We start from the raw sequence: 19535 nt of genomic DNA on the forward strand, positions 1-19535 counted from the left end.
GAGTGATATGAAATTCAGAAACCACCTTTGGGAGGAAATTAGGCTTCACTTGCAGAACAACTTTGTCTTTGTGAAAGATTGTATGAGGGGGTTTACAAGAAAGAGCTTATAACTCGCTCACCCTTCTAGCAGATATAAGTGCTATTAATAAAACTGTCTTAAGGGTAAGAAATCTTAACGAACAAGAGTGGAGTGGTTCGAAAGATGTGCCCATCAGGAAAGTTAGGACTAAGTTTAAATCCCATAGGGGAACCTGGAATGGTCTTGGGGGATAAACGTTAGTTAACCCCTTTAGAAACTGTATTACCAAGGGTATCTTGAAATAGGATGGTTCTTCCGCAGTGCGCTTAAAGATGGATAGCGCTGCGAGATAGCCCTTGATGGTGCCAACTTGAAGGCCTGAATTTGCTAATTAAAGTAGGAATGACAAAACCATTGGTGTACCACATGAAAAGGGATCGATATTCTTTTCTCTACACCAGCTGCAAAATCTGTTCCAACGGCAGCGGTATAAAGATTTTGTTGCTGGCCTTCTTGCCGAAAGCAACACCTCCATAACATCATCAGGGAGGTCCCAATCCTTGTACCCCAGCCTTTCAGAAGCCAAGCGTGAAGGTTGAGGGTTTTGATGTCTGGATGGAGAACTTGACCTCCCTTCTGTGAGAGCAGATTCTCTCTGAGTGGAAGTGGAATTGGAGGGCAGATGGACAAGTCTAGAAGGTCCGGGTACCACGTTCTCCTGGCCCAATCCGGGGCAATTAGGATCATGGTTTTCCGGAATCTTCTCAACCTCCTGATCATTAAAGGAATGACAGGGACCGGTGGAAACGCGTACAGAAGCGGAAACTCCCAGTCCACTATGAACGCATCTCCCAGAGCTCCTCTCGGGGGAAATTCCCTTGAACAGAACAGATCGCACATCCTGTTGACACTGGTGGCGAACAGATCCACCTGAGGGGTTCCCCAAAGGGCGAAGATCTCTTGAAGGACTTCCTGAGCTAGTTCCCACTCGTGGGAGACTGTGCTCTGCCTGCTCAGAGCGTCCGCTGTCAAGTTCTTCTCTCCGGCTCGGTGAACTGCCGATAGAGAGATTCCTTCTTGGATTGCCCAAACCCAGAGCTGCATTGCCTCTCTGCACAGAGGTAGTGATCCTACGCCTCCTCTTTTGTTGAGGTAATGAATGGCCACTGTGTTGTCCGTCATTATCAGGACATTCTTTCCTTGTACAGATGGCAGAAAAGCCTTCAGCGCAAGTCTGATGGCCCTCAGCTCTAACAGGTTGATATGTAGTCTGGACTCCGATGGAGACCAACGACCGCTGATGGTCAAGTCGTTGGCGTGGGCTCCCCACCCCGTGAGTGAGGCATCCGTGACTACTGTTATCTCCGGCCAGGGTTGCCAAAACTGCTCTCCTTTCAGAATGGTCTCCTGACAGGCCCACCACGGAAGGTCTCGAGCCACCCTGTCGGTAACCTGAAGAAGATCTGTCATTCTCCCTGAGAATTGTGACCACTGAGTTCTCAGTGCCCACTGGAGGGATCTCATTCTCAGGCGAGCCTCTGGCACTAGGAAAATGCAGGATGCCATGAGGCCTAGCAACCTCAAAAAGTCGAAGGCTGGGAGACGTTGGGCATTTTGAAACTTGGTAACCATCTGTAGAATATCTTGAGCCCTCACCTCTGGTGGCGAGGCTTTTCCCAGGGAAGTGTCCACGATCGCTCTGATGAACTGGAGTCTCTGCGATGGTATCATTTGTGACTTCTTTAAATTGAGGGAGAAGCCCAGTCTGTGAAGGGAGTGGCAAACATGATCTAGCTGGATCTGAGCTTGTTCCGAAGATACAGCTCTGATCAACCAATCGTCCAGGTAGGGGTAGACGTGAATCCCTTCCCTCCGTAGACTTGCAGCCACTACCGACATTAACTTGTTGAAGACCCTCGGGGCGGAGGTCAGCCCAAATGGCAGCACTCGAAATTGATAATGAGAGTTGCCAATTGCGAACCTGAGGTATTTCCTGTGTTTGAGAAGGACTGGCACATGGAAATAAGCGTCCTGAAGGTCCAGAGATACCAACCAGTCCTGGAACTGAAGGGCCTGAAGGATCTGAGAAAGAGTTACCATCTTGAATTTGTCTTTCCTGAGGAATTTGTTCAATTCTCGCAAATCCAAGATGGGTCTCAGTCCTCCGTCTTTCTTTGGAATGAGAAAGTAAGGGGAGTACCAGCCCCTGTTCCTCTCCGCTACAGGTACCGGTTCTATGGCACCTTTCTCTAGCAGATCTAAAATTTCCTGCAAGAGGAGCGTATCTGGAGCTTTTTGAGAGCTGATCCCCGGTGGATGACTCTGAGGTATGCGTAGGAGAGGCAGGCAGTAACCTTGTGCAACTGTCTCCAATGCCCAAGCATCTGACGTGATAGCCTGCCATTCCGCCAGATGTTGAGTTAACCTGCCTCCTACAGGTGTCTTGTGAGGGAAGTCCTCAGAGTGGTTTTGGGGCGGCTGATGCAGATGCCGATGGTAAAGAGGCACCTGCTGTTGCTGCGGCTTTTGAATATCTATCCCGTCCACCTCGAGTAGTTCTTCTTTGTCCCCTTTGAGCCGGTTGTCCTCTACCTCTTCCGAATGCGGAGTAGAAGCGAAAGGACTTGCCTCTCGCAGAGGTTCCTGTGGGACGAAAAGGTGTCTGACGGATTGCAGCACCTAGGGATTTTGCTGCTGCCTTTTATGTTTGCAGTTTTTCTAAACTGTCATCCGCCTTTTTCCTAAACAAAGAAGAGCCATCAAATGGCATGTTCAAGAGCCTGGCTTGCACATCTGGGGCAAAACCAGACTTTCTCAACCAAGCAAATCTCCTGGTTGTTGTACTTGCCGCCATTACTCTGCTGATACTGTCAGCCGAATCAATGCCCGTCTGGAGGGATTCGCACATAGCGTCTTTACCGTCCTGTATGATATTTAGGAACGCCTCCCTTTCTTCTCCCTCCGGGATGCAGTCAGCCGCTGTAGAAGCACACTCCCAAAGTGTATGGCTAAATCTAGCAAGAGTGCAAGTAGCATTAATAGATTTTAACGCCATGCTACATGCCGAAAAGACTTTCTTAGCCTTAGCATCATATTTTTTATCGTCCCTGTCCTGTGGGACGGTAGGGTAAGCAGTCTTGATGTCAGTAGAAGATGCTGCCTGTACCACCAGACTTTCTGGGGATGGATGTTTGGACAAAAACTCCGGGTCTGCAGAAGATACCCTGTATTTAGTAGACAGTTTTTTATTTACTGCCGGGACGACATCTGGGGTTTCCCAGTTCGTCATGATTTTCCTTTGAAGAGCTTTATGAAAAGGTACTACAGGATCCTCCTGTGGACCTTTATCAAGAATATCCGTGAGGTCATCCTGTTGGAAAGCCTGTGAAGTTGTTGACCACCCCATAAATTCTGTGATCCTGGCCATTAAGGCTCTATAAGGGGTTTCAGCATGCTCCCCCGTGTCTGGCCTAGCGAACTCCACCTCAGGGGAAGTGTCTAAACCACTTGCCTCATGTAAGGAATCATGGAGTTCCTTTAATCTGCGTTCCTCTGAGGATAACTCCTCTTGAACTGGGGTTGCAGATCCCTGCAACTCAAATGTCTCTTCTTGGTCAGATAGTTCTCCCTCTTCCATAATTGAGGACATTGTTCTCAATTGGTCTGAACCACAAAGGGTGTGAAACCCATCTCCAAGGCAGAGGGTGCCAAACTTGTTGTAATCGGCCTCGAAAATGTCGATGTCGTCGACGCCGAAGGCTTCGAACGTGGCGTCGAAAACAAAGGCGGAGGCCTTGAGGTCCTCGATAGAATTGGAATTCTGCTTGAGGATGTCGACAATCTCGACGACATCGTCATCGAAGACCTGGGAATAGCCACTGGGTGCGCCGCAACCGTGACTTTCCTTGGCATCGACGCCGGTGTTGAGGATGGCGTTGAGTCGACAGACCTGTGTGTCGAAGGTCCCTTCGACAACGGCGTCGAAGACACCGACCTCGGCGTCGACGGAACCTTCGAAGAAGGATTCGAGGTCTTTGCTTTACTCGAGGGTTCGTGACGCGCTCGATAAGCTTCCTTCGCCGGGTACTGCGACTCGCAGCGTTTTGGACCTTCGGGTCTTTCGACCAGAGCATCGCTCTCGGCAGTCTTCGAGGGGGTTGAGGCCGCTTTCTCGAAGACGCTCATCATATTTTTTCGGAATTCCTCCCATTCAGCCCGGGAACTATGTTTCGTGGGGCAAGGGATTCTCTTAGGTAAAACAGAGGAAGAGGAGGACGAAGAAGGGGATCTTCGACGTCTCCTCTTCGAGTGCTTCGATCTCGAGGAGTGATGGGACCCGCTTCGAGACCTGGAGCGCGAATGGTGACGAGGAGACGAATGTCTCGACTTCGTCGAGGAAGAAGAGGCTTTAGAAGTCTTACCTTTTTCCAGCTTCCCCCTTCGCTCCTTCAGGGCCTTAGCTGTCATGGACATACAGTCCTCGCACTCCGAACAATGGTGTTCAGCTCCCAAACACCACAGACAAACTCTGAGGGTCAGTCAGCGACATCTTTTTTCCACAGTCTTGGCATTTTTTAAAGCCGGACCGAGGAGTCGTCGGTTCCGACGAGGAAGCCATCGAGTATGGATCGAATATCTCGAGGAAATTGGATTAATTCTCTACGAAACTGAGCAACGATATTCCGAGGCACTGAGTAAGCGCGGAAAAACGGAAATGAGCAACGGACGCTGCGCGCGGCCTTTATAGGCAGGATGACGTCGACATCGATACGGCGGCTGTCGAGGGACATCGACTCGGCGGACGTCGACGCGCAGCACCCTCTAGAGAAAAAATTTCCGAGGACAGCAAAGCTGGAAAGAGATATTTAAGATAAGGAATACGTCTGAGGACACAATCCCTTCGAATGTTAAATCTAAAACACACTCATCACATCCAAACCATACCCATCCATACTTAAAAACAAAACACCAGATATCAGCCTGCAATCCATCTATGTGCATCAAAGTAAATGAAACACAGATAAGCACATAAGCAAAATACACACTAGGATGCTCAGCATAGCACATTTTCCTTCAATCCATAGAGCAAGCAACTTCAACCATTTTACCCATGTCCATAGCTCCATAGCTTAAAGCATATGTAGTTTTACCCAAATCCAGGCTCCATGGATCTGTCCCATGCCGTACCATGTCCTGTGTTTTACCCAAATCCAGGCTCCATGGATCTGTCCCAAGCCGTACCATGTCCAAACACCTCCATCGTGCAGATGTGTCCACAATGTTGCCAAACTGCGCAGCTTTTACCAATCTCCATTACGTATTCCGATCTCCTGCATTAGTACTCATTGCAGGTTTGTCCAACCACTCCAATCCTTTGACCACCAGACCTATGTACCACCCAGCTCGAACTCTCCAATGCACAGATGGGACAGTCTCCCGTAGTTGTAAGTGCAGTAATGACATGCACATAAGCCCAGCTATGATGTTAGACTTCAGTGCACATAACCGGAGCAGCAGTTATTCTCCAGACCATCAGACTCCTCTCTCCTGCACATGAGACTCGCTTTACCTGCCATGCAATTCATGCCCAGCATCCAAGCGCTATGCATCTTCCATTAATTGACACCCCAAAACTGGGAAGATGACTCCATAAAGATGTCCCTGGATCATAATAATCCAGCTAATAACCAATCTGTTGTTCCCTCTCCTGCTTATGGGACCCAGCTCTGCCTCTCTCCTGCTGATGGAAAAAAACTCCCCTTTCTTCAACTTAAGAGTTGGCTTCCCTTTTTCAGCTCTGCAGTACTTTGCCACCCTGGGTGATGGGCCTTACTTCATTTGGGGGCAGTGTTGTCCTCTTCTTCCTTCCTGCACCCCCCGCAGCAGGGCACCAGCTTTACATCTGTTTCACGCATAGATTCTTCTTTTAAAAGACCAACTCGTCGCCATTGTAGTGAAGTGACTCCCAGCCTTCTTAGGTTGACTTGCTAGGTTTATTACCAGCTTCATTGGTATCATTAAAAGCAGTCAATCAGGTTACATACAAGTTACAGGTAGGACATATAAAACACTGGCAGCCCATCACCCAGGCCTCTGGCTGAACAACTGACCAGGTTAGAACATTCACCCATGCATTGCATCACTCAGGCATAAACCCTCCACATGACATCATAACAGTCCTTCTGCAAAGCCAATCCTTACACAACAAGGTTCTGCCTATTGGCTTGGACAAAGCTTGTTCTGCTTATAAATTTAACAACTTCAGCAACTTCTGTAATACTTAAAAGTAGGATGTTACTTAAGATAATGTTCACTACACAATCGATTTTAGGCGCACACAATGAATTATTGATGGTGAACTTCCACTTGCTACTTGCGTTCCCTTTCCAAAAGACAGCTTCCGTCTTTAACAATGGCCTGGAAACATAATATTGCATACACAGCCTGTCTGACGTGATGTTTCTTTGTAACACAATGGGAAAGTCTGCTACTACTTATGAGTTCATAACCGCAACCTTTCTCCCTGTTATAGGAGACATGCGACTTCGACGATCAATGATTTTATAGTAACAATGGGGAAAAAAAGCTTTCTTCGCACGCAAGCACTTCAATTACTCCTGGATAAGCATGTGATACATTTCCCTTTGACAAGACTTCCAAGAACTATGAAGACTTTAACTCACTTTACCTTCAGTGCGAATGAAGTTCAGCTGGTTACAGTTACCAGCAAGGAGTTTCTGCTGCTGTGGAGTTCAGTCCTTCATTTACCAGTGCACATATTACAGATACTACAAGTTGCCTCGACTTCCTGACTTCTTTTCCTCTGCTACTGCTACCACAGGCACTCATGATCCACACCTTTCCTCAGCAGGGGTGTTTCGGATTGGGCCTCATTAATGAAGAGTCTTCCTTTCTCCAGCTTTCCCCGGCTTGCTTCTGCACACGGGCCTCGGGTAAAATACATGACTTCAGCCATTCATTCCTGACAATCAAGTGCACCTGGAAAGACTGCCAGCTTTCTCCATTCTCTTCCAATGCAGCCTCAACCAGACGGTTTGTGAGCACAGGACCAACTTAGAGCCCGCAGGTGTCTAGTTGGCACCAATACAGTGTCTGATCCTGCAAACTCTCCCCACTACCCTGGGCCTTGTCTCCACCCAAGTGATCCTCCCGCCGTACCCCACTACCAGGATTGGGATCAGGAAGCGTCTGCCCTCACCTGGCCACCTGGGAGGAGACTTTAGGCAGGGTGTTTGTGGGGGATCCACAGAATTCTCCACAGATGACACCATTGTTTGATGTTTTGAAAATCAAATAAAGTTGGAAAAATAATTCTTGCAATTCGTATATATAGGTTTAGGCTGCAGCAGAAATTTAGTAACCACCCAAGTAGCAGAAAGAAATGTGTTTAAGTATATGAGAGTTCTGTAAAAAGATTGAGAGGATAAGCCCGAAGGAGAAAAGGGCATTTGCATAACTGTTTGGGCTGCTGTGTGTCGCTTGTACTGTGCAGTGCGAGGAAGGCAGCGCTGTATTTGCTGGGACACTGGTCCCTTTAAGGAGCCTCTTTCAATCACGTTACGTGGAAGCAAGCAGTATTTAATTGCAGCCAACCCGTCCTTGCAGCGATAAGCCCGGAGGAGAAAAGGGCACTTGCATAACTGTTTGGGCTGTTTGGATGGACGCTGGCTGTGGACAAGGAAATACATTTCTGGTAACTTTTTCTTGGCTCGAGTATTTCCTAAACAGTCACAATCATTGGTACCTGATAGAAAGTGTCAGTGGGTGTCTCCCATATGTGATTTATACTCGACAAACTTCGCGGGTGCCACTACATGGGAACTGGGGTTGAATCTCTTGTAATTAAAGCATATTAGAGTCTGCTGATCTATTGATAGTTGGAAACCGAAAGGGGCGGGGGGTGGGCGGAGTCAGACTGGGACAGCTCCTTAAGTTGTCAGGCGTGCCCTGCCTCCTCGGTTGCCCCTTGTTTCTCCCGGGAAATACGCTCTTGCTACTGAATATCCATCTCGCACGGCTACACACGAAGGATTACAACTGAATAGGGGGCTGCAAGGGTGTCTCTCTTTCTCCCCCCCTTCACTTTGTTACTGGTCGAAGTGTGGCTTTCTGGGATAAATCATTTGATGTAAGCTTTTTTGACTCCTTGTAAAATAACACATTTCTTCTCTGGCTATTGGATCTGAAGAGTAGCCAGGATTTTTCACTGCTTAGTGGCTCTGTTATTAATATTTTATATGGTTTTGAATTTATACAGCATTCATCTGCCATTTTTATAAAGCCCTATTGGGTATATATTATGAAGATCTATAATAATACAAGTTTGGTTACCCTGCTTATGGTTACATTGCACTTTGGTCTTGAAGTACGTCTTTATATACATACTTTATATCCCATGCTAGGTATACTCTGTGAAGACCTGTAATAATACGAGATCCGTTACTCTACTTATGGTCACATTGCATTTGCACTTTGATCTTGAAGTACGCTTTTAAAGTTACATTTTGTAGTGCTAGCCCTAATAATCCTGTACTGTGCACTTTATATGATAAATGCTTCTTGCAAATTTCTTGTTTATAAGTGTATAGTGAAATTCACTCTTTTTTTTAAAAAAAGGACCTTTTAGGCTAACACTATATTTTAAAATGTGTGTTTATAGACCCACGTCCATCCTGTTGGCCATCTGTTATATGCAATCTCTTATTTGACTGCTCTTAGTGATGGCACCTAAGTTAAGATCACACAATCAAAAAATGAAAACGGGTAAAGGAAATAGACCAGTAATCAAAACAAAATCAGTTGAGGGGTTGGGGGGTAAAGTAAAGAATGGTAGTAATAATAAAAATACTAACCACCGAATCAATGGGACTCCGGTTCTGGAGCAACCAAAAATCCTGAAAATACCAAACCTAATGATCAAATAGCTCAATGATTGATAACTCCTTGTTGAACCTGGTACATGATTTCAGATGACAATCTATGGGACTTGAACCAGGCCCTAGTATCACACATGATACAAGTTCTGGTAATATTGTAAATATGGAAAATGTTATTGGTATGGATTTGTCGGCTACCCCTGACTTGGAGAAATTTGCCTCTGAGGAGGTGGAAAGTTATGAAGGAGATGAGTCCTGGGAAGAGGTAGACAAAGATGATATAAGCACACTACATTCTGACTCAGGAAATACACTGGGAAAAAAAATCACTTAAATTAAATGTTAAATTGGATGCTTTAACAACTATAGATATACTGTTGGGTATATGCACACATCTAATGAATTAAAAAAATGTGATTACAAATCTGGTGACAAACGATAGATAATACAAGAGCTTTGGGGGTGATGATAGAGGAACTAAATGGAACCCGAAAGCTAAATTAAATCTGAGTGAATTATGTTTGATAAATGAAAACAAGGAGGGGAAATCGAATATTCAAGAGAAGGAGGGATCTGGGCTTGTGGGAAACCAAGCTGAGAATATGAAAATTCAAGAAAATGATGTTTGTATTGAAGATGATCAGAAACAAATATATGGATCAAAGAAACACAAGATGCAAATAAAAGAATAAAGGCACCAAAAATAAGGGCAATTTGGGGAAAGTTAGTAAGACGAAAAGTATAAAAAGAAATAGTATTGCCCTGGCAGAGACGGCCCCCATGGATACAGAATGTGTGGAGGGCGGGGAAAGGTTTGAAATCATAGAAGATCATAAAAAATTAAGTGATAACAATAACCTTCCCCCTAAAAGAGGGGGTGGCTTAGATAAATGGTTGAAAGGGAACCACTGAGCAGGAAGATATGGAAAATGAAACAGAAAAAGGGGGAAATGATGTAAGATGCTTAAATATTCCTATCAGTAAGGTAGCACAGTCGCTTATAATACAGGAAAAATATATATATAATGGAAATGGAAAGGTTGGCAATGTGCAAAAATAATTTAAAGGGAAATACTTCCTTATCTAATGGTCAAATACATTATGACCCTGACAATGGTATTTTGGGTAAGAGCATACAAATTATTGAGAAAAATACACTGGAGGAGAGCCCATATATGAATAGGACCTGGCTCTTAGAAAAATTACACAGTATTCCACAGCTACATGCTATAAAATCATCCGATATTGAACGTGTAATTCGACCAGAACGAGACAGTTGGGAAAATTGGGTAAGGAACAAGTTACATACCTGTAACTATTGTTCTCCAGCATGGGTCTGGCATGGAGTCACATGCTCATGAATATTCCCCGTCGTCAGGCTGGGAATCCTCGGTAAAGAAAAAATCAGTATCAGATTTGTTTCTGATCTGTCTTTCTTAGTAGAAACCAATCACTGATCTCTGGGTCATAATGCCCCCAGCCAATGACTGCCCTCTCACTAAGCCCCTCCCCTGGCAGCCATCCTCAGATTTGGTAGCACGTAAAGTGGCAGTATGACCAAGTGAAGAGCCACAGAGGGGAAAGAGGGAGGGTTTGCATGTGAATCCATGCCAGACCCATGCTGGAGAACAACAGTTACAAGTAAGTAACTTGTTCCTTCTCCAGCATGGGGTCTGGCATGGATTCACATGCTCATGAATATAAGAATACATAGCAGTATACACATGCACAACCACGGGAGGTGGCAACAGGCTCAACATTAAGCAATACAACAAGTCAACATTAAGCATCTCTTACCTCCTCACCAGGATCACCTTAAGTGAACAGGTTGTGCAGCACTGCTTGGCCGACCCTGGACTCCTACCTGGAGTCCCGATCGACGCAGTAGAATCTTGTGAAGGTGTGCGTCGACCTCCACGTAGCAGCCCTGCAGATGTCCAGCAGGGGCACACCAGACAGGAACGCCGTGGTAGCAGCGATCAGTCTGGTCGAATGGGCTCTCGGACGGCCGGGCAGCGGTCGGTTTGCCAACCAGTGACAGTGCATGATGCAGCCGGAGAGCCATCTGGAAATGGAAGCCTTCCAGAGAGCCTTCCCTTGATTCACAGGTCCAAAGTTTACAAACAGCTGTGATGTCTTCCGAAAACTCTTTGTGCGGTCCACGTAGAACTTCAGCGCTCTAGCTACGTCCAGCGAGTGCAGAGTCCTCTCGGCCTGCGACAAAGGCGACGGGAAGAAAACTGGCAACACCAAGGGCTTGCTGAGGTGGAAGTCTGACGGCACCTTGGGCATGAAGGAGGGGTGCGTCCTCAGAACCACCCTCGTCTCGTGGAAAGTCAAGTATGGAGGCTTGCAGGAAAGGGCCTGATCTCTCCCACTCGTCGTGCGGAGGTGATGGCCACAAGGAACGCCATTTTTCACAACAGAAATTTCAACGGAGCCGAATGCAGAGGCTCGAATGGCGACCCCATGAGCCTAGTCAGCACCACGTTGAGCTCCCACGCCGGGGCCGGAGCCTTCACCAGCGGGAACGATCGGAGCAGTCCCTTCATAAATTCCTTCACCAGGCGAAGAGACCACAGGGATGACCGTCCCATAGTTCTGGTGTAACAGGAATTTCTGCAAGATGGATCTTGATAGAAGCGTGAGCTAGCCCCGCCTTGGCCAGCGACAGCAGGTACGGCAGCACTTGAGGGGCCGTAATTCGCAGAGGGTGAATCTTCTGTGCACGGCACCAGACAGAGAACCTCTTCCATTCGTGTCCGTAGCACTTTAGAGTTGAGGACACCCTGGCCTTTGCAAGCACATATTTGCAGTCCGCTGGAATATCGTACCCTCCAAACTCTAGTGCTGCAGGAGCCAGGCCTGCAAGTTCAGCGACTCCGAGTCGTGATGGAGGATGGCGCCTCCTTCTCTGGAGAGAAGATCTGCGTCCGTCGACAGTCTGACTGGGGGGCACGCTGACAAGTCCAGAAGGTCCGGGAACCAGATCTGTCTCGGCCACGCCGGTACGACGAGGATCATCCTGCACCGGGATCTCTTGAGTTGGTTGACGAGTCGGAGCAGCAACGGCAACGGAGGGAACGCATACAGGAACAGGCCGTCCCATGGGAACGAGAAAGCATCGCCCATGCTCCTCGGCTGGGGAAACCTGCTGGCGAACCTCTGGCACTTGGATTTCGTCGCTGTCGCAAACAGGTCGATCTGGGGTTTGCCCCATCGTTGGAAAAATTCGGTCCACTTGATCCTGACGCACTCCCACTCGTGGCACGAGCGCAGCTCCCTGCTGAGTGAGTCGGCGATGACGTTCTTTATTCCTGCTAGATGGAAGGGCACCAGAAACATCCCGTGGACGACGGCCCAGTGTCTCAGATCCTGGGCCTCCTTCGACAGGGCAGGGGATCTGGTGCCTCCCAGCTTCCGGATGTAGAACATCGTGGTGGTGTTGTCGGTGAAGATCCTCACCACCTTGCCCTTGAGGGACGGGAGACCTGTTTGTACCTGAGGGTGCAGAACACTGCTCAGAGCTCCAGGATGTTGATGTGGAGTGACCTCTCCTCCGGGAGCCAAAGGCCTCTCGCGTGCAGATCTCCGATGTGCGCTCCCCATCCCTCCAGGGAGGCGTTCGTTGTCACGTCTCCTGATGTACCGGGGTCTGAAAGTCCTTGCCCGCCGCGAGATGCGCGCGGGTGCCCCACCATCGGACCGCTTGGTGGAAAGCCTCGTTGAGCGGGATCCTGTCTTCCAAGCTGCCCGGCGCTTGTATCCAAGGGGCGGCGAGGAACTCTTGTAGAGGACGCATCCGTAGCCTGGACAGGCGCACCAGGTAGATGCATGAGGACATCATTCCGAGCAGGGACTTGATGGATCTCACCCTGGCCACATCCGAGGCCAGCAGGCGCTGCACCTTGCCCAAGATGACCTTTGTCCTTTCCTCCGACGGCGAGGCCAATCGCGCCACTGCATCGAGCTTGGCACCCAGAAACAGTGCAACCTGCGACGGGACCAGGTGGGATATCGAGTAGTTGGAGAATCCCAGGTCCGTGAGAAGTTGGACGTTCTCTGCTGTGTGTTCGACAGCGAGTTCTCTTGTCCTTGCCCGGATGAGCCAATCGTCCAAAAGGGGAAGACGTGGATCCCTGCAGGCGCAACCACGCCACCACTGGTGCAAGGCACTTGGTAAACACCCTGGGAGCCGACTTCAGCCGAATGGCAGGGCCTTGAATTGGTAGTGCCGCCCCTGGACTACAAATCTGAGAAACTTTCGGTATCCTTTTAGAATGGGGATGTGGAAGTAAGCATCCTCCAAGACCAGCGACGATAGGAAGTCGCCCTCCTCCAGCTGCCCCAGCACGTGCTGTAGGGTGACCATCCTGAAATTTTGCACCTTGATGTACTTAACCGCCGCAGCTCCAGGATGGGGCGCCAACCGTCTGTCTTCTTTCTAACGAGGAAGTACCTTGAGTATACTCCGGGGCCCCGGAGCCTCTTCGGGACGAGCTCGATGGCACCTTTCTTGAGCATATCCATTACTTCTAACAGCAGTTGAGGGACGTGATTTTCCTCCCTGGCCACAGGAGGAATGCAGGGGCACTTCTTTAGAAATTCCAGAGTGTGCCCACGGGCCAGGGCATCCAGCAGCCAACGGTCAGTGGAGATGGACTCCCACACGCTGACGAACTTCGCCAGCCGGCCTCCCACTGGGGTGCTCAGATGGGGGCCCGACGCTACGGCCGGTTCAGTCCTGCTTGGAGGCGGCCTTGCCACCTTGGCAACAACGACAAGATACTCCTGACTTGCCGCGTCCTCTGAAGGCCTCCTGCGACGAGGAGCGGGCCGCCTGGCGGTACGCCGAGGAGCCGCCGCCGGATCCCTTGGAGGCACCCTGTCTGCCTCCAGTGTTCCGAAAGGGCGGTCGTCGTTGCTGCAACACTCCCAAGGCCCAAGCCGTCTCCACGTCGGTCTTGATGGCCTGAAGTGACTCATCCACTGTTTTCCCAAACAGGTTGTTCCCGCCGAAAGGCATGTCCAAAACTCTGATTTGCACGTCCTGGCGGAAATCAGTTGCCTTGAGCCATCCCCGCCGTCAAAGGCTGTTAGGGAGAATTCTCATCTATGGCTAATTTCCCTCACCTAGTGAGTCCCCCAGCAGCTTTGCTGGACTTCTGGGGTTTATTTTTTTCCACTTGGTAAGAGAGAGCTTTTTCCCCACTCTTACCTGTGTTTTGCTATCTGTTTCTACCTGTTTTTGTGATTGTGGACTCTGAAGTACACCACTTCAGTAGCCCCCTTCTTTTTTTGTGTCACACAGCACCTTCAGTACCATGGCACAGGGTTGTCTTTAAGACTTCCCTTGACTCCATTTCTGAAGCGACTACCGTCCCCCAGAAAAGGGTAAATTTACCATTAACTTTAGTCAATCTACCACAGATCCAGTACACCCCATCTTCCATGGAGTACTGGAAAAGGTTAATTCATATCCCTTTTTATCTGTACCTCCTAGAGCATTGTTTTGCTCTTTTAACATTTAGACTTGGGCTGGTGGCAGTGGTATCTACCCTAACTTTTCTACCGGGATTATATTGATTAAACGTGGTACTGTTCTTGGCTATTATAATAATAATAATAATAATAGCCTCGAACGTAAACCCGCTTGACCAAATTGTCTTTCTTTTGGCTCCGGTTGGGTTTATTCGCCATTTCTTTTTGTTAAAGTCCTTCTTGTGTCTTACTTTGTGCAGCAAACTATTTTCGCCTTCTTTGTTCACTGTGTTTTGGTGGGCTTCTGCTCAGAATCCCTCCTCAAGGCGCCTGGGTGTCTAGGTGGGCTGAATGTGAGGGAGGGGTGTAGTCACCCCCTGCACAGGGTATCCTAGGAAACCCAAGTCGCACTTTGTTATGATTGGCCAGGGTAGTTGTCCGGGCTGGACAACCCCCCTGCTGGGTGATTGACAGCCAGGCTGTGTGAATGGGGGTTTTTCGCATAAAAGGCAGGTCTCTTGGGCTAGAAGTCAGAGAGTCGCCACTGGAACTACAAGGGCCCGAAGAGAAGCGGAGAGAACAACGGCTGCTGCAACTACCCCGTCCCGGTGAAGCCCTGCCGCTGTCCTGAGATATCTTCCCTTCAACGACTCAGAAGATCCAGTCCGGAGTCTTTTTCCCTTGAGCTTGGTGGGGATAACCAGCTCATCTTCCACAGCCAGAGGATCCTCTACTTTGGTCGAAATCACTGCACGCTGCTGTAGTGGTCCGGATAGCCACCTGAAGAGCCTCTCCTGTTTTTAAGGAGCACTCCTTTTATTCCTCGTTGCTGCTGCCGGCTTCATCCTTGTGTGGTGCAAACCCCCTTCAGACGTCCTCCTTCACAACGAAGCTCCAGGAATCATGGGTCTGCGGGAAACCAACAGGAACAACTGCCAGGGCACCAGCTGCACCATTGGAACAAGGTACTGTGTTCTACTTGAGGAAACTGGGTGAATCCCCTTTCTTCATTTCCAAGGCTTGCCCTTGTCTTCCCTCCTTCCTATAACTTTTGCTTCCGAACATTGACAATATCGAAATACTTTTGGCTACGTTGAATTGTGAACTGTCTGACTGTGATCTTCGGCAACAAGCCCCGGTGTCTTTCGACCCTGGCTCTGGCCCTTTGACTTTTGAACTCCTGTCTGAGTGATTCTTGATTCTGCCTGCCTAACCAAAATATTGCCTGTGATTTTTGCCTCCAACTCCCTCTGGGTATCTCAGGTGCCAAGTGTGTCTTTGCCCTGGTAGCATTTCATGTCACGGATACGCGTTTATTTAGTAGACCGAACTGTCAAAAAGTGATAGCAATCGTATTCGCGTTAACGTTTTGTTCGTAACACGGGTTCATTCAAACACAGGGTATTTACCTTTAGACTTACTGTACGAAGTGAATTGGTTAGTTATAGTATATTTAACGTGTGGTTTTTAATTGAGTTTAATACAAGTGTGTATATAACAAATGGATTAAAAATAAATGTACTTCTATTTTTTACCTGAAACCTTGAGTCAGTATTTGCTTGGGTCACCGTTATTGTGGTCCCTTTTGTGTAATCTCTGCTACTGCTCATATACTCTTGAGATAAGCCTGGCTGCTCCGCCACTGCTACCACTATGACATAGTAGTACAGGCTTGTACCAAAGGTAAAACTTGGAATTGCCACCTGTAGTTTTAATTGTGTGTAGTGGTCCCTAAGGGCACTGCACAGGATTCTGTCTAACAGAGCACAGGGCAGAGGCCTTGACGTTCAGCCACGCCACCAGTATACTGTGCCCATCCTTCGTCTTCTTGGAGAAACCGAGGCATATCTTGCATTCTCCTTCCTTGTGGTCCGGACGCAGGTAGTAGAGGTATTGCAGGTGCTTGTCTTCAAACACGTTTCGTAGCCCGCACTTGGTGCAGGACTTTAAGAGGGATCTTCTTTCCTTCTCCTTAGTCATGGTCAGAGTGGGCGAAGTAGGCCCGATGGCCTTCTGGAAACTTTGATGATCTTTGCCCTTGAGGGGCGTTGAAATTCACTGTCAATGGATCCCTGCTGTCGGCAGATGGAGAAGGCTCGTTTTGAAAAAAATAGAAACGGTTTCCATCGAAAACACAAAAAAACATAGAAGTAGCTCGCAGAGCAAACTCGAGGACTCCCAACACTGAAGTGTGTGGTAAAAATCTTAGGATGGCTACCAGACCAGGGGCTTAGGTAAAAGACTGTCATTGGATGGGTGCAGTATGACCCAGAGGACAGTGGTTGGTTTAATGGAGAACTACAGTTTGCAAGTGAAAGTGAAACTGTTTTTACTTTTACTGAGGATTCCCAGACTGACGGAGAATATTCATGAGCATATGAATCCATGCCAGACCTCATGCTGGAGAAAGAACCAACTTACTGCAGTACTATTACTTGCAAAGTAGCATGATTTGGGTCTGGCTTTTTGCACATACATTTTCTCCCCGAAAACACTGGGGAATATCTGAATGACAAATGAGATCTTATGCTTGGGAGTATACATTTTCAGTGATCCTGAAGGAAAATCTTGAGTCGTACCTGTGTGCTGATGGCCAAAATTAAATGTTGAGACATTGCAGGTCTGTGTATTTGGTAAAATTTCATTAAACGAAACGGTAGTGGTCCCCAAGTGCCACTACTTCTTTTGAATAGAAGAACAAGAAATTATCAAAAGGAAATCCCAGCCAAAGCAGGACCTACTAGTGACTTATGTGTTGCATGACAAACATAACAGGATGAGCTGTGGGAAATGGGGGGTTATAGATCATAACCAGTTGAGAGGTGGGGCCTACAGTGGCCATTTCTTTACTAAGCGCTGCTAAACAAAGGGTGTTTGTGGGGGACTTGAAACCTCAATTATGTAAGGTGTCTGTATCATGAAGGAGACTAGGAGGTAAGAAAAGATTGACTGTCATGTTGTACTGCAAATATAGATTGGCAAAATGTCCTTCAAAACTCATAATTAGCAGATGCTTAAATGCATTGCTAACTTCTTAAAAAAAGAAAAATCACTATATGGTCAAGGAAACTGATGCACTGGAAAATACAAATATTGCTGTAGAAAAAAATGTATACTTACTTTCTTACCTGGCTTGCTTTGGGATTAGGTACTGAAACAGTTAAAACAGATCCAGAAATTGCAGTCGATGGCCACCTGCAAGTACATACCTATTAATTCCATGAGGTTACAATTATTAAATGTACAATCTCTAAGAAAACAGCAAATTACCTTCCTGTCTTTGTTCCCTCTATTGGGCTTCTCAATGATGCTCTCTGCAGGAACTGGATGCATAAAAAGTAAGTGTCAAAAAGTGCATCTTCATGTTCATTTACACATGATTATTGAAAATATATAAATATATTTATAATATCTACTCCCGCGATGACAAAAAACACCAGAGGAAGCCCATCTCCAATACGTTTTAAACAAAGTGATTTCTCTAACACATTGAATTTTGCAAACCGAACAAGTTTTCAAAGCTATTTTTTACTGACACAGCACATATTCAACGGCAAGTGCTTCTCCTGGACGTACAATTGGCTCATCCAGGGAGCTAGAAACCTTTCTCTGTGTACCAGATTTAACAGTGAGACTTACTGCGACTAGCAGCTAATAGTTAAGTATATCAGGAAGCAAGAAATCTTAAAAGGAATGGGTAGAAGAAACATGAAAAAATTACCCTCATGGTGATTCAGGTTCTCTTAGTCCTTGCTCTCTCGCCTTCACAACTGGTTGGGACGCCTGCATCTGCAGGCAAGACGGAAATTGCTGACTCCAAATGATAGCTGTCCCTTAAAAACCTGTAAGTGATGGGACTATCCAAGCGTGTGCGTACCACTGCGCACCAGCCCCAACCTTCACCCCTACGTCACTAACTGCCCACACCCAGTTCCTGATTTCGCTTAATAAAGATTGTGATCAAGTATATGCTTTTACCGGGGACGGATGGGTGGGTTTGTAAATGAGGGAGAGCAAGGACTAAGAGAACCTGAATCACCATGTAGGTAATGTTCGCTCCAGCCTTCCCTACTGGTTGGGACCAGATTAAACATGGCTAAATCCAACAAAGTTTAACCTTTGACATACTTCAATTCATTAAGTGATAGATACACACAGATGTAACATTCACATAGTGAAACACTTCAAAACATATATAAATAGGCATAGCAAAGGTTCTATAAAAGTTCATTAAAAGATTCTAACACTGTTAGGCAGAAACCTGTGCAGTTCCCTTTGGGACCACTGCAAAAGGCTTAGGACTACAGGTGTTGGCAGTAAACCCAATTGGTAGCAGTCTGTACCACCCAGATTTACCTGGTAGCTGTGGCTGAGCAGTCAGACCTCTCTCAAGAAGAGAGGGCCAGTATATAGAGTATACAAAATAGGTACAAAGATACAGTAGCACAAGCAAACACTGACCAGAGCTTTGGTATAAAAGTATATAATTATTTATTTAAAAACATACTTGTAAAATACACTAACACTAATATGGCAAGCAAGTTCAAACACAGTAACCATCAATATATATACATCCCTGATTACTTATTGAATAAGTCTTAGTTAAAACACCACTTATTTTCCAGCAGAGGTGAGCGCTTAACCTAAGATGGCACTCCAATAAGTTAGTTAAAAAGGGAGGGAAAAGGCAGAATTAGGAAAGTACACAATACCAACACTTTTGAAAGAACCACAGCAAGTCAGGAAAGGCAGAGTCTACTGTAGAGCAAGAAAGTTCATAGGCCAGGCCCACTCTTGGAGAGAGCAAGGCGGAATGTGTCCGAGATCACACAGTTAAATTATACTTTAAAAGTCTTGGCAGATAGTTCAAAAAGAGTTGGATCAGTTCAGAGAAAGTTAGTTAACAGGTCCCAGGTCACCCCAGGATAGAGAGTCAAGGATTTACGGTCTGTTGCAAGGGAGACCAGGCGGGACACAGTACCTGAAATGGTGAGAAAGCTCCAGCGGGGGCAGTTGTTCCTGGAAGCGGGTGCAAGTCCGTGCTTCATCCAGGGGAAGAGAAGATCTCGACGTGGAGGAAAGCTGGAGGTTGTTGCACTGCCTGGGAAGAAACCAGCCGCGGAGTATCCCGGTTAA

At 47.2% G+C, this 19535-nt stretch overlaps 1 protein-coding gene across 3 annotated transcripts in view; it reads right to left on the minus strand.

Moving 5' to 3' along the window:
* Positions 1-19535, minus strand: part of LOC138481024 (UAP56-interacting factor-like) — an 802147-nt gene that overhangs the window by 144180 nt on the left and 638432 nt on the right. For 2 of the 3 annotated variants that reach the window (XR_011274186.1, XM_069612876.1), the window contains exons 6-7: positions 17670-17722; positions 17528-17594 (exon numbers count right to left, since the gene is read on the minus strand). Coding sequence is in view for 2 of the 3 variants with exons in the window: in XM_069612876.1 (XP_069468977.1) it covers positions 17528-17594; positions 17670-17722 (120 nt within the window). In the remaining variant the exon portion in view is untranslated. Of the gene's footprint in view, positions 1-17519; positions 17595-17669; positions 17723-19535 lie in introns of all 3 variants that reach the window. The other variant, XM_069612875.1, reaches the window with a different exon arrangement.

This window comes from Ambystoma mexicanum, chromosome 5p, assembly GCF_040938575.1.
Source record: "Ambystoma mexicanum isolate Mex_15411 chromosome 5p, UKY_AmexF1_1, whole genome shotgun sequence".
Lineage (NCBI taxonomy): Eukaryota > Metazoa > Chordata > Amphibia > Caudata > Ambystomatidae > Ambystoma > Ambystoma mexicanum.